General features: G+C 41.9%; 1 protein-coding gene across 1 annotated transcript in view; it reads right to left on the reverse strand.

Annotated features, from left to right (window-relative positions):
* Nucleotides 1–19,467, reverse strand: part of MRPS27 (mitochondrial ribosomal protein S27) — a 108,214-nt gene that overhangs the window by 2,468 nt on the left and 86,279 nt on the right. Inside the window, exons 5-10 of the mRNA XM_003786000.3 lie at nucleotides 14,763–14,877; nucleotides 13,231–13,309; nucleotides 11,634–11,749; nucleotides 6,428–6,530; nucleotides 4,050–4,192; nucleotides 1,892–2,062 (exon numbers count right to left, since the gene is read on the reverse strand). Of these exons, the coding sequence (XP_003786048.1) occupies nucleotides 1,892–2,062; nucleotides 4,050–4,192; nucleotides 6,428–6,530; nucleotides 11,634–11,749; nucleotides 13,231–13,309; nucleotides 14,763–14,877 (727 nt within the window). The remainder of the gene's footprint in view (nucleotides 1–1,891; nucleotides 2,063–4,049; nucleotides 4,193–6,427; nucleotides 6,531–11,633; nucleotides 11,750–13,230; nucleotides 13,310–14,762; nucleotides 14,878–19,467) is intronic.

Here is a 19,467-nt window from a genome sequence, read left to right on the forward strand (position 1 = left end):
GGGCGCCTGTGGTCCCAGCTACTTGGGAGGCAGAGGCAGGAGCTTGAGATGGAGGCAGGAGATGGAGGTTGCTGTGAGCTGTGATGCCACGGCACTCTACCTAGGGGAACAGCTTGAAGCTCTATCTCAAAAAAAAACAAAAACAAAAAAGAATGAGGGCTGAGAACTTAATGCAGGTACAGGTTTCTATTCTCCGACATATATATAAGAAAAATTTTTAGGCATGATTTGGCGACACTGGTCAATGTAAATGTAGTGAATAATCATATGTAGGGCTACATAAATTTTTTCTTTAGCCTTTCTAAATCTACAAAGGTAGGTGAAGTTAAGAGGAAAGGACAGTTATCTATGGTCAATTCTCTGTGTACCTGGGGAACATCAATTAACCTTTCTCTCTTAGTTTCAAATTATAAAGGAGAGGCCAGGCACAGTGGCCCACACCTGTAATCCTAGCATTCTGGAAGTCCAAGACAAGAGGATTGCTTGGGGTCAGGAGTTGGAGGCCAGCCTCAGCAAAAGCTAGAAGATGACTCCAGTCCAGGAGTTTGGGGTTGCAGTAAGCTATAATCATGCCACTGCACTCCAGCCTGGGTAATAGACACTGTTTCAAAACAAAACAACTCCCCCTGTGCCCCCCCCACCAAACAAAACAAAAAAAACTCCACACACAGATCATAAGAGAGACATTGAGCAATGACCTTATTTAGTGTGAAAGAAATAGCTACAAAAAGACAAGAGAATCTAGGCTGGGCAGGTGGCTCAGGTCTGTAATCCTAGAACTCTGGGAGGCCAAGGCAGGATGATCACTTGAGGTTAGGAGTTTGAGACCAGCCTGAGTGACACAAAGAGACCTATCACTACAAGAAATAGAAAAATTAGCTAAGGCAAGTATCTGCACTCCCAGCTATATGGGAAGATTGCTTGAGCCCAGGAGTTTGAGGTTACAGTGAGTTATGATGATGCCACTGCACTCTACCCTGGGTATCCAAGTGAGATTTTATTTCAAGGCAAAACAAAACAATCCACAACAGAATCCCCTTTATAACATTAGGAAATAGGTTCAATATAATAGCTGGTTCAATAAAATCACTAAAAGATTTAAACGTAATGATGTAGCAAAGTTTACATCTATCAATCCTGAAATAACAACAGATCAGCTGGCATGGATGAGAAAGGATTTTTGCTCTGTACAAAGAATTCTCACTCAAGCAGCACTTTTTTCTCTCTGTGCCCAATAGACAAGAAACAAGGAAGAGGCCAAGGGTTTAAGCACTGAACGTGGTTCTATTTTCTTAACACTGATCGCAGAGCGTTTTTGGTTGTACAGTTAGAAGCTACTCAAGGCAGCTTGTGTGCTCAAGGCTGTCTCAGAAGAAACACTGGAAACCTTCACATCTTCCATGTAGGACAAGGGAGTATTTCCAATGAACCTAGTGAATAACACAAAGCTTCCAAAGATGAGCAATAAGAGATGTCTGTGTCCTATCTCTACATACTTAAAGGTGGCTTTGTAATGTCTGACTTGGGTTTCTAGGTTACAAAGTGCACTTAGTGCAAGATGGAGAAATGGCCAGGTGCTTTCCACTCAGAGTGGAAGTCAGGTTATTGCTGCTATGAGGCAGTAAGCTATTATCCACCCATCAGGCACACATCAGTGCCTTAGTGAACAAATTGTCACTAACTGGCTCAAATACAAAAAGGAGCATAAAGATTCCATTGGTTCCTTTTGAGACCGCTTCATGTGCGAAGCAATAAAAATGTGATTTTTGATGTCAGTTTTTAATGCCTTTGTGCATGACATTGATGCATGAAAAGATTACTTGTCTATCACCACAGCAGTGCAGCATGTTTTATGCACAGCTCGGAGACACGCAATTCTGCTACAATTCACCTTAAATCGTTCCAGGTATTGGGGAAGCTTGGACTGTTCTGTTTCCTCTATGTCCAACTGCTCCATCACTTTTCCTGACCCCTGGTTGTCTTCACCTTCCTGGGACTGTTCCTCTGAAGCCTTGTCTGCTGGAGAAGTCAGAGCCTTCAGCACCCCGTTCAGCACGTCAAGCTGCAGAGTAGGAAGAGGGTCAGTGACTAGACATTTTGTGGTCCTAAAAGAATACTATGAAGGAAGGCTGGAGGTGCAAGAAAGGAATGAGACACAATAAAACTGTAGGAAATAGAAATGGCTGCATTTTTTCATATTAGAAACAGTTTACTGGGTAGGCATGGAGAACTTGGAAGGAAACAAATGGTATAAATAAGCAAGCTAAGAATTATTGGTGTAAGTCAGTGGTTCTCAGCCTTCCTAATGCCGCGACCCTTTAATACAGTTCCTGTGGGTTGTGACCCACAGGTTGATCACCGCTGGTGTAAGTGAACCAGCACAAGCATTTAAAGCTCACTTTTAGTTACTGAAGTAGGAAATCAAGCACAGTGCTTGATGGGTACTAAACTACCTTCCCCGACCACATCTTTCTTCTTCAATCAGTTTGGGCCTGGGACAAAGGGAAAGAGAGACCACTACTGACCACAAATGACACAAGGCCATTTTGAATGCATGTTAAAGCCTCTGCACGTAGGGAAGGGCGTCCCTCAGAGGAAGGTCTTAGCTCACAGGGTATCTGTGAAGTAAGGATCACTGTTATCCTCAGAAACTGCTAAGACAGACCAGAGATGCACATGTGAAATTCACTTTCACAAGGTGGTGCCTGTGACTAAGTAAATTAAAACCAGAGGGCTTCCTTGTGTTTTAACCCCTCTCAATTCCTCCCTCAACCTGCAGGGGCCTCATCGTCGGAGGTGCGGCAGGAGCAGCAGCAAGGCCAGGGTATGCACCTGCTTGGACAGCACTTATTCCTGACCATGCCTCATCAGAACACAAGCCAGAAAACAGTCCAAGGCCTTTTAACACTACTAACTTACTACACCCAAATTGGACACATATTATGTTCTTGCTGACATCAGAAACATGTTTATATTAAGTCACAATACAAAGAATGCAAATCTGGCTCAGATTGAAAATAAGAAATGAATCTGGGACTGGGTAGTGGCAATCTCCCTGCCAAAAGAATGATACATAATTTTGTGTTTTTAACCACTACCATGACTATAGCAGGATTAAAACAAATATACTTAGAAAAGTGCCTCCTTTGTTATAAATGTCTGGCAAAGAACATAATGATTCATGGGACATTAACACAAGGTGCTGGTATAGGCACCAGACCAGTGCATGCCAGGAATGAAATGAAAGCCAAGGGTGAGCCCTGGCAATCAGTGCCAAGACCAGACAGGTAAGTGGCTCCAAGGCAACCCTTCTACCCTGGAAACGAGACAACCAATGTCCTGCCAGGCTTTGCTCTGGCTGTAAATGTGAGGAGCAGATGCTGTTGCTATTTGTGGGGTCTGAGGCTCACCATGTCTCCCAGGGTCTCAGCTAAGTTTAGCAAGTTCATAGTGTCAAGGGGCCTCAGAGAGTAAGAGGGATGAGCTCTGGGGCTGGTGGGAAGACAAGAGTTCTAGTCTACGCAAAGGAACACCTGATCCAATCTCCTCACCAGCACACATTCACCACACAATGGCTTAACAGAAGGAAAGTAAGATTTCCCCTTTCCAGTCCCAGATTCATTTCTTTTATGACCACGTCTTTTATAGGGTAAAAAATGCTATGTAGTCTCTTAGGACTATACAAGGGTACAGAAATGCCAAAAATACTTCAAAAACCTTAAAATAAAACTTTACCTTTTTTTGATTTTTTTTTGAGGGGGGAGTAGAGGGAGGAGACAGTGAAATAGGCATTATTTTATTGAATACAACTTGAATTCAGGGGAGGGGAATCACTTTCTTCCTGGACAATGAGCTTTAATTCACCATTAATCTAATTTTTCGTCAGTAGCATTGAAAATGGTTGTAGTTTTTCATTCGTTTTCAACTAAATAAGGACATATTCTATTAAAAGAAAGTAGAGGTAGACAGTGGAAACAAATTCTAAGCTCAGCTTGTCAAGAGGACCAGAAGATGGTTGAATCTCACAGAATCAGGGCTGAGGCACACACCGCTTCTCTGCACAGCTTTCTGTCTTCTGGGGAGGAGGCCACTGTCTCCATCACTTGAAGGGCTCTGTCAAGGTAGCCTGGTTTCCATATCAGGGGCATGTCATGGTATACGGCCCGTAGCCCTTGCTGCAATTCTACCTTCCCTGTAGCCAAAAATAATAATAAAGAACACTCAGCTGTGTCTTCCCCCCATGTCTGAGAATGCAGACTTGATGGTCCAAGTGAATATTTGCCTGGCAGCTCTGGAAACAAAGGATCATTTCTGAACTGCATCAAGAGCCTTAGCCCACCCAGTGACCTGGGGACATTTCAAATGGATGATGAAGAGTATCGTAAAATTCACTGCATACACTTTTGAATACAAAATCGTGTGAACTCTTTCTTTTTTATTTGGGCTGGTGGAGATTATCATGAGGATGTATGAATCACTGGGCTGAAGGAGATATAGAGAGGTTGATATATGGGCATTTAAACAGAGTTACCCTTAACAAACAGGTCACCTCAAGTCCCAGCTACTCAGGAGGCTGAGATAGGAGGATCAGGTGAGCCCAGGAGTTCAAGGGTATAGGGAGCCATGATTATGTCATTGCAATCCAGCCTGGGCAAAAGAGAGAGACCCTGTCTTAAAAAAACAAAAACAACCACCCCCACCCTCCAGAAAAACAAACGAAATTTTTGTTTTAAGAATAAAAGCTTCCCTACAAAAAGAAATCCCACAACTTTCCTGCTATGACAATCTTGTCAACATCTGACAACTTTCCCTGCTAGGAAATGTTTGAGATTTTTTGCAATGTTCCAAAACACTCAAATCTGTTATCTTTATGAAATAAATCTCATTTTCCCCTTCTTTCCTTTACTTGAGCTTCACCAGTTCTTAAATCACAGAATCTCTGTGATGCTTTTGGACCTCTAGATATGAATGTTATTCTTGGTAGCTCAAGCCGTCATGACTGGAGCTGAAGACGTGGACGCCAGACAGCAGAGGCCTTTGTAGGGAGAGGGGCTGTCTGGATTCCTGTGGAGCAGAAACCCTCTCTGCACTAATGACCAAAGTCACCTTGAGCTGCCAGGTCTTAAATCCACCTTCACTTACCTTTCCTGGAAAGGAGGATTTGGGAAAGCTACAGTCAGACATAAACAGACAAAGCTTATCAGGCGCCAGCTAATTTTAGGCCTTTAAGGTGCTTGGGGCTAGACTGCAGTCACAGTCTGGGCAGCTGTTTCCAGGCTGCACAGCATATGACAGAGTGAAAGCACAGGGCTCCTGAGTGGATGGCTGCCGGCCACACAGGACCAGCAGGACCAGGGCCACTGCTCATAAACAACATAGTATACATCCTCAGCCCTGCCAAGTTCCTGAACAATCTAAGCAGTGTAACAGTCCTGAATTCTCATCTGAAAGCAAAGGAAAACAGATGTAAATCAATATCAAAAGTGGCAAATAAGAAAAAATGGTTTCTAAAAAGTGTGGTCAACTGTTTTGTTAGACTGAGAGCCAGTCAACCAACTAAAATTTTTCTAAGGTACTGTAACAGAATCAGCGTCCAAAAATACCACACTACATTTTGTTGACAGAGAGCAACTTCAAAAGCCATCGCACTGCTGTAACCTTGACTTTCAGAAGGCAAAGGGAAGCAGGAGCAATGGTGGTAAAGAGAAGGTGCTTTCCCAGATGCCTGACTACATGAGAGAAGGGACAAGGAGGAAATAACTTGTTTTTCATAAACCTCTGTAAATGAGACAGTATTTTACATACATTAAGGCTGAATGCTATTCGCCCAGATTCCGCACAACTGGGGTTCTAAGATCACTCCTCAGAAGGCTTTCTCTTCTTGACCTGTCTGATTTTCAATGCAAACAGGGCACAAAAGTTTAGCCCCCATCCCACTGCACCAATTAGCTGTTCTGTTTTTCCCAAAGGACTATCATACTTGTGCTGAGCTTCTCTTATCTCACTTGAAAACAATCCCAAAGATCTAAGTTCAACTCTAACCCTTAATTTCTTCCTTCTGAACTTTAGGTCTAAAGAGATGGAAAGATTTTTATTAATACTGGAAAAGACTCTATTGAGTGGCTTTCCCTAATGAGGGCCAGAACTTCCCTTTCTGTACCCTTTCTTCACACTGATGGCCACTACACCTTACCCAAGCCCACTCACAGTAGTTCTCTCTTTGCCAGTGGTGACAGGTTTTATGAACCTTCTTTATTTTCTTATTGAGGAACTATAAGGCCATCGAGATCTATTTTTATGTCTAAAAATGAAGGCTATAATTGGATCTCCCTAGGAAATTTAAACCAAATTATAATTTTATTAAGAATGACAAGCATGCATCTGTTCTATCCACAAAGAACAATACTTGTAAGATCACTTGGCTTACCAAGAAGTGCGTAGGCATACAACTGGGAACTCAAACCCACTGTGTTCTTTTGTTTCAGGCCTAGAAGTAATAGGGATGCACCAAAGTTCCTCTCCTCTTCCCACTGCAACAGAATATACCAGATCTAAGCAATGAATGCTTTATGCAAAAGTGTGATTTTTAATGACATGGAAGAAAAGAACATGTTACCATATTAAGTTAGAAAAAAGGAAAATAGCAAAGCTATATATACATTATAATACTAATTTTGGAAATTAAAGGTATTTATATCTAAAGAAAAATACAGAAAAGAAATGCCCTATATGTTAACAGATTTTGGGACAGTAAAATTGTAACTACTTACTGGTTTTCTTCTTTAAAATTTCTGCTATTTTCTGAAAATTTGGCAATGAATAGGAATTCCTTTTACAATCAGCAAAGCAAAACAAAACAAAACAAAAAGAGTCCACTGACTTGAGTCTCACTGACTTGAGACAATCAGTAAAGACTCAACGTGCTGCTGGCCCTGTGTTTGTTCACACCGCTATGGCCTGATGGTGCAAGTTTTTGAATTTCAGCAATTCAGCAATGGTAAGTCTTCTCAGTTTTAGAATAAATACCACTATTAAGTTGCTTTTAAATAAATTGGTGCCTCTCAAAAACAAATTAAGCAATCAGAAACATTTAGTGATCATTTCTTTGAACCCAGGGTGCAAAATTACACTTTAATAAAACTGAAGCCTTTGAGACAGGGGGTGGGGGTGGGGGAAAGACCAAAAACACAAGCACTGCTAAGTCTGCTGTGGATTAGTCACAGCCGTGACTAAAGGACTTGCTGGAAATGCAGGATTCCGAGGAGAGCCTTGGCAACCTCCAGACAATAGATAGGAGTTATGATCTTGGTGCTGTATGAGTACATGTCCATCAAAGCTATCAAAGCTGGAGCCCTCCCTCTGGCTTCAAATGCACCACACTAAGTTTAGGTGGCCCTGTAGTAAGCTCTGTACCCAGTGGTCAGTAAGTTCAGGTGGCCCTGTAGCAAGCTCTGCACCCAGCGGTCAGGGAGGAGGCAGAGAATGAACAAAAGTCTGCAGGCTGCAATTGCAGCCAAGTGCCAGTGAGGCACCCCAGGTGTTTGTTAACAGGCAGCCAAACCTCTTTTCTGTGAACAGTCTTTGTGCAATACAAGAGTCACTCCTTGAAATTTTCCTAAATCTTTGAAAAAAACAAAGACCTAGGGAGAAAAACAAAACCTCCCCAAGCACTTATGGAGAATAGATAAATCAAGGACCAGGCATTTTACTTTCAAAAGCAGACCATCTAATGTAGGGAAATTTGATTTTCCCCATATAAACTGCATGAAAAGTAGGCCCAGTAAATAATAGAAAAGGTGCTTTCAGTGTAAGGGTACAGGACACATCTCCACCCAACTATAATAGGGACTCCACCTAACAAATGCAAACATTGTAAGCTAATTGTTCATATCCTCACATTAATCTGAAATCAAATTAAAAAGCCTTAAAAACAGTTTTTTGGTTTTTCTTTCTTTCTTTTTTTTTTTTTAAATCCTTGTAGAGAAAAACATGAGCTATAGTATCAGGACGTAACAGTAGCTGAAAGCCAAATGAGCAGTAAAATTTCAGAGCAGTAGCTATCTGACGAACTAGGAATCAAGCAGGGATGGTGACTGTAACTAGGATGGTGATATTTTGAAAGGACTTTTTTTTTTTTTTTGCCAAGGCTAGGGCCAGGTTGGAACCCACCACCTCAGGTTTTTGGGGCTGGCACCCTACCCCTTTAAGCCACAGGTGCTGCTCAGGATTTTTAAAAAGATGAATGAAAACAATCAGATAAATCCCTTAGAAATTTTCGGTTGAGTGCAGTGGCTCACGCCTGTAATGCTAGCACTTCAAAAGGCCTAGGCAGGAACATCACTTGAGGTCAGGAGTTTGAGAACAGCCTGGCAAGACCTCATCTCTACAAAAAGATAAAAAAATTATCTGGGTGTAGTGGTGCATGTACACAGTCCCATCTCTCCCAGAGGCTGAGCCTTAGCTCAGGAGTTTGAGGCTGCAGTGAGCTATGATGATGTCAGTGAACTCCAGCCCAGGCGAGCAGTAAAATTTCAGAGCAATAGCCATCTTGATGAGCTAGGAATCAAGTCGGGGTTAAAAAAATACACACACACACACACACATATATAAATTTAAAAAGAAGAATTTAAGAATACTTTTTGTGATTGTCTATCATAGATACGATAATGGACTAATTCAGATGCTATTTCACCAATGTCCTCAAGGCTTTCCCATTTTGTACGTTGCCTTGTCCATTAAAACGATTAAATCCACATTCTCCCACTCAACCCTCCATCCCACTCCTCCTTGTAGCCGGACATCGCAAAAGAATTACCTATACTCCTGTCTCCTTTCTGCACCTCTAAATCCGCTATAATCCACTTTCCAGTTTGGTTTCCTGCTCCCTTATTCTATGGAAACTAAGGTCACAATGTAGTAAGTACCTCATGCTACTAAATTCAGTGAGCTTTCTTCACTTCTCATCTTCCCTGCCCTCTCGGGAGCATTCTGCACTGTACACCACTCCCTTCCCACGGATTCTGTGGTCCAACACATTGCTGGTTTTCCTTCTTTTTGTTCTCTGGCTTTCCTACAGACATTTACATGTGGATATATAAATTAATCTCCAAAATTATCATCTCTGGTCTAGATCTTCCATCAAACCTCTAATTTCCTTGGTAGAATCTCTTTTTTTTTTCTAAGAACTCATCAATGCAGCCGAGCATGGTAGCTCATGCCTGTAATCCTAGCACTCTGGCAGGCTGAGGTGGGTGGATTGCTTGAGCTCACAAGTTCAAGACCAGTCTGAGCAAAATTGAGACCCCTATCTCTACTAAAAATAGAAAAACTAAGGCAAGAGCATCACTTGAGCCCAAGTTGGAAGTTGCTGTGAGCCATGATGCCATGGCACTCTATCTAAGGCAATAGCTTGAGACTCTGCCTAAAAAAAAAAAAACCCTCATCAATACTTTTATTTGTCACAGGCAGACAGCCACCAGCTGCAATAGACGCTGTGAAGGAAAAGCATGAGCACAGTGACTGAGTGCGACAAGGGCACCCCAAGAAGAAAGTGATTGGTCACTTGGGGCAAAGCTTAGCTGACTGGTGGCAGGAAGAAGATTGAGGCATCTCCCGTGGTAAAGTCTCTTGACTGTCTCAAGAATACTTCAAAATGGAACCTATGTTCAGAGCCAGGTTAATGATTTTCCTCGTAAAACCTGGTCTTTTCCCAGAGTTCCCTTTGCAAACACATGGCACCCGAGATATCTGAGTCAGAAATTGAGGAGAGAATGTTTGACCCCTGTGTCCTTGCCCCACATCTAGTTTCTCATCTTGTGGCAGCCCACTGCTACTCTACGCCACTACATCCTGATCCCTACACTACCATCGTCTCTTGCTGGGGCTACACAACAGCCTGGCCATAGCCGTCTTTGCCTACTCTGATCAACTGTCCACAACACAGCCAGAGGGGCTTCTCAAAAAATAAATTTGAACACCTGTCCTTCTCTGCTTAAAACTTGTCAAGGGCTTGTCACCATTCTTAGGAAGAACATGCAGCCTACCTTCTCCAACCTTATCTCACCCGTGGCCCCCAAGCTCATCTTACCATGTCTCCCTATCATTCTCCCTGTCGTAGTTACACCAACTATCCTCTTCTGCCCTTTTCTGCTCACCATGTTCTTTCTGCCACAAGGCATCTGTACATATTATCTCCTCTTCTTGAACTCTTCTCCCCCTCTTCAGCTAATTACTAGTCATTCTTCAAACACTAAAGAAATATTTCCTGAAGGAAGTCCTTCCTAACCAATTTAAGTTTATAATACAAACCAAACCCCCTACAATACGTGCATAGGCTGTTCACATACTTCTTCGCAATGCCCATATTTTATACTTGGGTGTTTGTTTGTTTTAAATGTCTGTATTCTTCCCAGGTTGTAAGCAAGAAGTATTTGCTCACCACTGTATAACTAGCGCTTGGCAAACTATGGGATGAGTAGGTGTTCAATACAGAATGAATTAATAAATGTGGGATACATTATAGGCTATGACACTCAGAAAGGCACAATATACCATCGATTCTTTAGAATGTGGCTGCACCAGATGACCTTCTCAGTTTTTACCCAAGCTGGGAATTTTTGATGTTACATTTGAGGTTAAGGGCAGACTGCGGAACCAGACCGTCAGCTTCACCAGGTGGCTTATTACCTATCAGCTAGGTAGTTATTCTGTAACATTTCGATACTCTAGTCTTCTCTTCTGCATAGACTTCTTATAAGGATTAGACACATTAATAAATTTAAAACATCAACAACACAGCCTGGTGTCAGGTAAGTGCTACATGGATACTAGTGGTTGGTATTACTGTTGTTGTTCTTAGGACAGCAGTAAGAGATAACTAAATACCCCAACCTACTGAAACCCAAACCTGGTGTTCTGGACCTTCCAGAACAAGATTACCCGGGAGTAACCTTAGAAAAATACTAATATAAACTATTTTTATTTATTTTTCTGAGACAGAGTCTCACTCTGTCGTCCTGGGGCTGAGTGCCGTGGCATCATAGCTCATAGCAACCTCAAACTCTTGGGCTCAAGTGATCCTCTTGCCTCAGTCTCCCAAGTAGCTGAGACTACAGGCGCCCGCCACAATGCCCTGCTAGTTTTAGAGACGAGGTCTCAGGCTTGCTTAGACTGGTCTCCAACTCCTGAGCTTGGGCAATCCATTTGCCTTGGCCTCCCAGAGTGCTAGGATTACAGGCATGAGCTGCCTCACCCAGCCTACTGATACAAATTACCAGTACTTAATACCTTAGGTCAGGTAAAAGCTGCCTCACTTGCTTCTTTGACACACTATGTCCAGCTCTCAGTGATCATCAATGATCCTTTTCTGAATGTCTGAGGCACACTCAGTCTAGTGCAAGTTTCAAAATGTGCACAAGGACTTTCACTTGAGTTCTGTCAAATGGATAAACAGCCAGTTTCACTTTACACTAAGACATTAATATGCAGAATGAACACTCAAGTCACTCCTGCCTGTGCATGGCACAGAGCTGCACACCAGATACCTTGCTCCAGACTCTGAGGACAAGGTTTCCTCCCTGGATACCTCAGACCTAAGTAAAGCTCACAGTCCTGCTTTCGGGCAGATCACTTACACTCAAGTCTGTCTTCTGTTCCAGGCAATGATATAAAACAAAAAGGGAGAGAAGCTGGGTGGACGGCAAGTCAAAGGCCTCTTGCATCATAATCTCGAAAACCACCGATAAAGCATCTAGCAAAGAGATGAAAGAAAAAAAGGAGAAGAAATTAGTTGTAGGTAACATCACCAAGATGTTTATTCTAAAAAGTAGGGTGTGGTAAAATAAATAAATAAATGAATGAATGAATGAATGAATAAGCATAATTAAGAAGGGAAAAAACTGTGGGCTCTGGTCATAGTTCTTCCACAAGTTAGGCTTCAGTGTAACACACTAAATCAAGTGCTGCTGTGCCATGTCCTCCAGGACATTGAATGAAACCATTTTTTTTGGCTCCCAGTATCATCCTCCTACTTGTGTCATCTACTTCAAAAGAATTCTGGATAGCCCAACAAGATAATACATATGAAAATGCTTCATAAATTGTGAAGCAAAGTAAGACATCATGTCCATCCGCTAGAGGAGCGAAGGCATAGAGAAAAGAGGCACATCTGTTTTTCAAGGTCACCCTGACAAACAGAGCAGAAAAGGGTGGGCTGACGGCCCCATTCTCCACTCTAGGACCTCCTCACTGATCAGGCAGGAAGGAAAAACTAAAGAACTCCTAAATCCCAGGTATTATTTCAAAGGAAAAAGCGGTGACTATCAAAAAGACAATACAGTTCAGTTTAAAAGACTTGAAGGAAGGGAAAAGAAATCGCTTATTTATAAATATCAGCCCCTGTGTATAACATGCATTTGTTTCCATATGAACGCTGGTCATGGAAAATCAGGCCTTCAACAAATTTTATTTTCCCTTGATATTCTCTAACACAGATGGAAGCCAAGAAAATCAAGTTCGAGCAATTTCTTTCCCTTAGTTAACGGCTGGTAGAGAACACCAATATTAGTTGAAAATATGGTACCTGCACTTTATCCCAAGCACAACAAACGTTTTTGACTGAGTTACTCTGTTAGCCAACTATTGGGTATACTCATAACCATCAGAGTCAGCACTGATCTGCAGCTGCTCCTAGCCAGCCAGTTTTGCACACGCTGTCCCCGTCCTGAATGAGGCCTGAATTTCTATGTTCTTTTCACAAGTAGGGAAACTGAGATAGGCAGACTAGGACATTCATCTAGTAAATTAGCAGCAAAATAAGGATCTGTTTCTTTAAATAAAGAAACAAGCCAATAATATTTTAAAAGAACCCAAAGCTAAAAACTCTGTTTGAAAAAAAAAACTCAGTTCTGCCAATTGTTCATTACTGAATCTAAAATTATCTGTGAAAATAAATTTACTTTATCGTTTAATTATACTCTGCATTTCAGACAGCCTGGGAAATAAAATTAGATGGGTCTGTATAATTTACTTTTCCTCTATAATCATTTATATACTTTGATATTTTCTATGCTAACAACAATAAAAAGGATAATATCTGTAAAAATGTTATACAAATGGTGATAATTTTCATTGAAACTTTGGTGACTGAAAGAGTGATGTAAGGAGAAGACACCAAGAAATAAAATAGGAGTTGGGAGCCCTCTAATAACTGATCTGACTTTGGTTTCTTACCTTTGTAATTTTCTTTCTTTATGAAAGAATCCATCAGCAGATTGAATGTAAAGTTATCTGGAAAAATGCCATATTGAACCTGTAATAAAAATGGAAATAAAAGGAAAAAAAGAAAAAAATATCCACTTTAATTCAGTCTGTAATATATGCCCATGTATTATTCAGGATAAAACTTGCCACCATTAGCTTTAAAATATTTGACTATCATTTTACAGCATCTGTGACAGTGAAATAGAAGCCGTGACTCATGGGGTTTGGTAACTGGAACTGCTGGTCAGGGTGAGAAAGTTGTGAGTAGGTGTCTGATATAAGACAAATGATATGTGAAAAATAAAGCTCAGTTCTAACACCTCAAGATAGCTTTAAAAAAAAGAAAGAAAAAAGAAAGGAAGAAGAAAGAAAAAAACAAACAAAACTCCATGCACATCCTTCTCTGCTGGTTCAGTGACTCTTTTCATAAAGTATGAATAACAATGCAAAAATAAACCTCCCATGAGAAAGCATGCATTATGCAGCACTTTCTGGTCCTCAGCCTGGCTTCTGAAGACCCAAGAAAAATGCCGACAATTATTTACTACTAACCAAGCACCTAGGAATGTTGAATATTTGAGAATTTGGATTTCTTAAAATGTGGACCCTTTAGCATTTCCCTCAGAATTTTCTAAGAGTGCTTTTAACAATACAGATTCCTAAGCCTCTGACCTGCAGCATCAGACCCTCTGGGAATTGTGCACAGAAATCTGAAGTTTTAGAGAGCTTCTTACGTGGTTTTCAAGCCCACTCAGGTTTGACTACTAATAACGGAGATTGTGGCTGCATTTTCAGAAGTTTCACATTCTTACTCCAATAGAGGTAACTACCACCCCCACACTGCTCTCCATTCTGCCCTCACCAGCCATTAGACACACCTGAAGAATGTTTAAACCTGTACTCATCCTGCTGGGAGATTCTGACACTGTCCTAACTCCTAACTGTGAATTATACTGAATTGACTATTTGCACGAGGCAGGTACAGGATGCCTCAGGTGTGGTGAAATGGAAAGATGTTTAAAAGCCACTGTTTTAAAGGTTGTAGTTTATGGACAGTTCTCAAATCAGTCATCCAGATCAGTACTAATCTTTAGGGGTAAGGTAAAAACAAGATATTTTAGGATGATAAATCATTAAAATTGGGCGGGACCTTAGAAATTTACTGGTCAGTGATTCTCAAACAAGGCTCCAAATTAGAATCACTTGGGAGTTTAAAAAATACCACTCTAAAAAGGATATTGAGGGCAAATGATTTTTTTTTTTTTTGTAGAGACAGAGTCTCACTCTATCGCCCTTGGTAGAGTGCCATGGCATCACACAGCTCACAGCAACCTCCAACTCCTGGGCTTAGGCAATTCTCTTGCCTCAGCCTCCCAAGTAGCTCAGGGAAAATGATTTTAAAAAGTTATTCCTGGCATTATTTTTGCTGTACTCTAATAGGTACAAACATCACATCATATAAACTCAGAAAAACAGGCTGCAGATCCCAGGAAACCACTCACCTTATTTATAAGGGTATATAAGGCTTTGTCTTGGGCACCATATTTTAGACACTGCCTAATCCAAGTGTGGATAGTCCAATCTCTCAGGTACCAGCAGTTGGGGCTATGCCGAAATCTAAATGAAGCACAAGAAGAGAAAAAACTGGTGTTAACTCTTAAATGTTAATGTTACAACATATCTTCCCTCATCAGTCCCTTCTCTTAGATATTTACAGAGTACAATGTGACCAAAAATTATGAAAGTCAAAAGGTGATAAAAACTTGAGAATAAAACTTGATTAATCCACAAAGTCTGAAATGGAAAAGAGAAGGCAAAGTAAGAAACAACAAATATTAAAACATTTATTCCTCATACTTCCTGCTTCAACATCTTGGTTTAACATAAAATTTATGATAAATGACTAGAGACTAACCATGATGTTACTTAAATACATATTTCATTAGAAGAGATACGTGAAGCTGATGTGGACACTTTGGAAGTTTAAAATAAAACAGTTAAGGAAAAAAATGAAAAACAGAATAGCACAGCAAATCTATAGAGGGAAATCAGCTGTGAGTAACAGTGATACTTCTTGTGGCACAGAAGAGAGACTGGAACATTCTTCACTAAGCCAAAAGAAAACAAAAAAGAAAAAAAAAAAGAAGTTGAACAAAATTTAACATTCACATCCTCTGGGACCCACAATTCCTGCTTTCCTCACAGCTCCATTCTAGCCCTTCAGCTTATCTCTTCTTCCTCCCTGTAGCTCCCCACAGAGTCCAAGATGAAGTCTACACAGTAATAGTATTCCCACAGAGGAAGGGGACTTGGGAAGGGACTTGGGTGCTGCTTCCACCTTGAGTTCACACACATCACTAACACCTGGGGTGAGAGCTGCTTTTCCTTGTTCGGGGGCGGGGGGGGGGGGTCCAAGACAACAGACTCAGCAGGGTGTATAAAGACCTTCAAAGGCCCTCTTTTTGTTTATATGCTTTGATCAGGACAGACTCTCATTTATCATGCCATGTCAGCGGAAGTCCCCTGGATTTTCTTAGCCATTCATAAGCAAGCCAATCTCTGAGCCCCACAAAAATCAAACTCTTTTCATAAAGAGAGAAAGATAAGACAAAACCTTGGTGCTAAAGCATTTGTACCATATTGGAGAGTCTAAGACACAGACTAACACTTGTGTTCATTCAACCTGCCCCCTGCTACTTCGTGCCATTGCCACTGGGATTGTTTTCCTCTAAATAGGTTCTGTGCCAAAGTAATAGCTGTGAAAGGAGCGGAAGTGAGAAACGGTATTTAATTTAGGCTCTCTGCTAGTGTTCTGGTGAGATGTGGCAAAAATAAGATCTGGAGATACTTTATGGATTTAGGGTCATCTGAGCCTCCCCCTTCTTTTGACGATCTTAGGTTTTACTGGAAAATGTCTTTCACTCTTTTTTTCTCTATAAAATTATCAGAAAATTTTCTCTATAAAATTAACACCAGAAAGATAGAGATATGTCAAATTAAGTTCAGGATGAGAGTGACCTGGTGAGAGAAACGAACTGTGTAAGTGGCCTATATCCTAGATCAAATGAGATCCTCTGAAACAAAATACAGCAGAACCTCTCTAAACAGACCACCCAAGGGACTGTAGTAAACTGGTCGACATCTGGAAGTGGTCAACATAAAGAAGCAGGCCTGTGGTACTGATTGCACATGTGGTGCATGTGTGGTCTATGAAATTCAGGTCAACTTCTAAGGAGGTGGGCATTGTAGGGAGGTGGCCAACTACACAGATTCTACTCTATACCTCCTATCTATTTCTTATTTTTTCCTACACTGTCAAATAGTTGAGTTCCTTGAGCTACTTTCCTTGTTACTCTGAAAAATCTCTTGATTTAAACTATAATGACCAATTAAAAATTAATTTTATTTTCTAACAGAAAATGTCAAGTGAAATACTAGATGCACTGCCTCAATGAGGAGATGCTTCTTCACTAGCTCTCTGGGTAAGCAGGAGAGCAACTGACTCCCTCAACACTGATCCCTGGTGCCTGACACATTTCCTGGCCCAAACTGGTTTTCAGCAAATAAAAAAAGAGCTTCAACTAATGTATGTATTAAATGCTATTAAATATTGACCATTTTGTCAGCTACTCAGGAGGCTGAGGCAAGAGGGATCACTTGAGCCCAAGAGTTTGAGGTTGCTGTGAGCTATGATGATACCACAATACTCTATCCAGGGCAGCAATGTAAGACTCGGTTTCAAAACAAACAAACAAACCAAACCAAAAAAACCCCAAACCAACAAAATACCAATTATCTCCTTTACTCAAGATTATTTTGAATCTAATCTTCATTTTAAATCTAATCTTTTGTCTTACGATGTGTTATAAAGACCAGTAAAGTTACAAAACTTTTTGGTGATGGACTTTTAAATAAAACCACTATGAACAACCAAAAATCTTTTCTCTTACTTATCATCAGCAGACCATTTTTAGGCTTTAAAGAATACTAAAAAATGATTAGCATTTATTTAAAGCCATCTGCTAACCTCTTAAGGCTAACTTCAGCGACACATGGAAGAACAGGAGAGTTCTTTAATCTCAGAAGTCTTTCCTTCTCACACCATCTTTCTTAGAAGCAGAAAGGGAAAGTTCGCCAAGACCTTACGCCTCTAACATATTCACATCTGCACAGCAGCTCTTTTTTTTTTTTTTTTGAGACAGAGCCTCAAGCTGTCCCCTGGGTAGAGTGCCATGGCATTACAGCTCACAGCAACCTCCCACTCCTGGGCTCAAGCGAGTCTCCTGCCTCCGCCTCCCAAGTAGCTGGGACCACAGGCGCCCGCCACAACGCCCGGCTATTTTTTGGTTTCAGCCGTCATTGTTGTTTGGCGGGTCCGGGCTGGGGATTCGAACCCGCCACCTTAGGTGTACGTGGCTGGCGCCCTAGCCGGTTGAGCTATAGGCGCCGAGCCGCACAGCAGCTCTTAAGAGAAACTTGTCTAGAGATTCACAAGTCATTAGTAAGTCCTCCACCACTCTCACCCTGGGACAGCACTACTTGATACCATCTCTGCTAAGACCTAACAATCCGGGCACACAACTATGTCTTGAACATTTTCCATCAACTCTCAACATTAAGTCAACACTTACACGTATATTATGAAATATGCTGCCCAAAGCGTATTCCTGCATTTCCCACTCAGGCACCAAATGAGCACCTAAGTCTGCATTAGTGAAATTAATACTTAGGTGAGCAGCTATATGGAACACAAACCCGTTACAACACTAGGCCAATAGGATCCAATTTTTGCATGGTGAGTTTGAGAAAAAAGTTCCTCTGCCAATGACTTTTTAAGCAGTTCAGATAAACTTGGGTCCTTTTCAGAACTCACAGTGGTAATAGGACAGGCAGGTAAGACTCCTGAATGGGCACTTGCCTGGAATGATTCTGCCGACTGCTGGGTGAGCATTCTCCCTTTCAGCCAGGAAGAAAGCAAAGAGAAAAGAACCCAACACACGGATTTTTCAAAGTACTGGCAGACAGACAGGCTTTTGTTCTTGCCTGCTCTGACCACCAGCCTGGCAGATCATAGGTTGCCACTGTCGGAGTCCTCTCCATGCCCCTCATGCCATCAGCTGTTCGCTCACCTCCACAGAAGCTTTATTATTGCCTACACCAGCAGGCGGGGCTTCAGGTCCTAGTCCTAGAAGTCTGTATCACATGACTGAAGAGATCGTTGTCCCCAGGGACAAGTGGGGTTTCCAAGTGCCAGCAGAGCTTGCCTAGACAAATTATGGCCAATCAAAGGGCAGGACCTGAGAAGCTTTCCTCCTCAGAAATCAGGCCATTCTCAGAACTCTTCAGGGCATTTGCCTGTACTGTGACTGATGTCACCAGGAAAGGAGAGCAGACTCACAGGCTGCAAAACTCTGGCAGCCAAAGTCTTGGATACCTTAGAGATTGCTTAGGAAGGAAGTTAGGTTATATGAAAGAGATTGAGAGTGAAAAGAAAAACACCGCAGACCTACTGTGATTATACAGAAGGTACTTTGCTGAGTGTAAAAATCACAGATGTCCTATTTGTGACTGATTTCATCATTTAGTTAAAAAAAAAAAGTGGGATATAGCGTTTCTTCCACGGGTTCAAATAAAGGTTCTGTGATCACTGAATGGCAGAAGCAGCAGTCAGCACTCCTTGGCTCTTTCAGTATCACAAATAAAAATGCGGCAGGCCGAGCAGGCCTAATGTACAGATGCCAGAGCCTGGAGCCGGGTGGCTCACGGCTCCAGCGTTTAGCTGCAACACTGGCTCTTCCACACGAATGAGCGAGCTTTCCGCGATGTTTATCTGATTATGAGAGCCACCAGCCTTATACACAGCTTTCCTTCTGCTCCAGTGAATTCTGTGTCCTGAGGCAACAGGCTTTACAGATGGCAGCCTCAGCTGGGGAGCTAGGGAAACGTAGAGCAAGGAGAGGGGGCCAGGGTCAAGGGAGGAAAGAAATGCCAAGTAGAGAATATGGCCGGCCCCAGTGCCTGCAGTGTGACGGGAATCACAGCTGGCCCCAGTGTCTGCAGTGTGACAGGAATCACAGCTGGCCCCAGTGTCTGCAGTGTGACGGGAATCACAGCTGGCCCCAGTGCCTGCAGTGTAATGGGAATCACGGCTGGCCCCAGTGCCTGCAGTGTGACAGGAATCATGGCTGGCCCCAGTGCCTGCAGTGT

This window comes from Otolemur garnettii, unplaced genomic scaffold (genome assembly GCF_000181295.1).
Source record: "Otolemur garnettii isolate 467f Iridium unplaced genomic scaffold, OtoGar3 scaffold00017, whole genome shotgun sequence".
Taxonomy (NCBI): domain Eukaryota; kingdom Metazoa; phylum Chordata; class Mammalia; order Primates; family Galagidae; genus Otolemur; species Otolemur garnettii.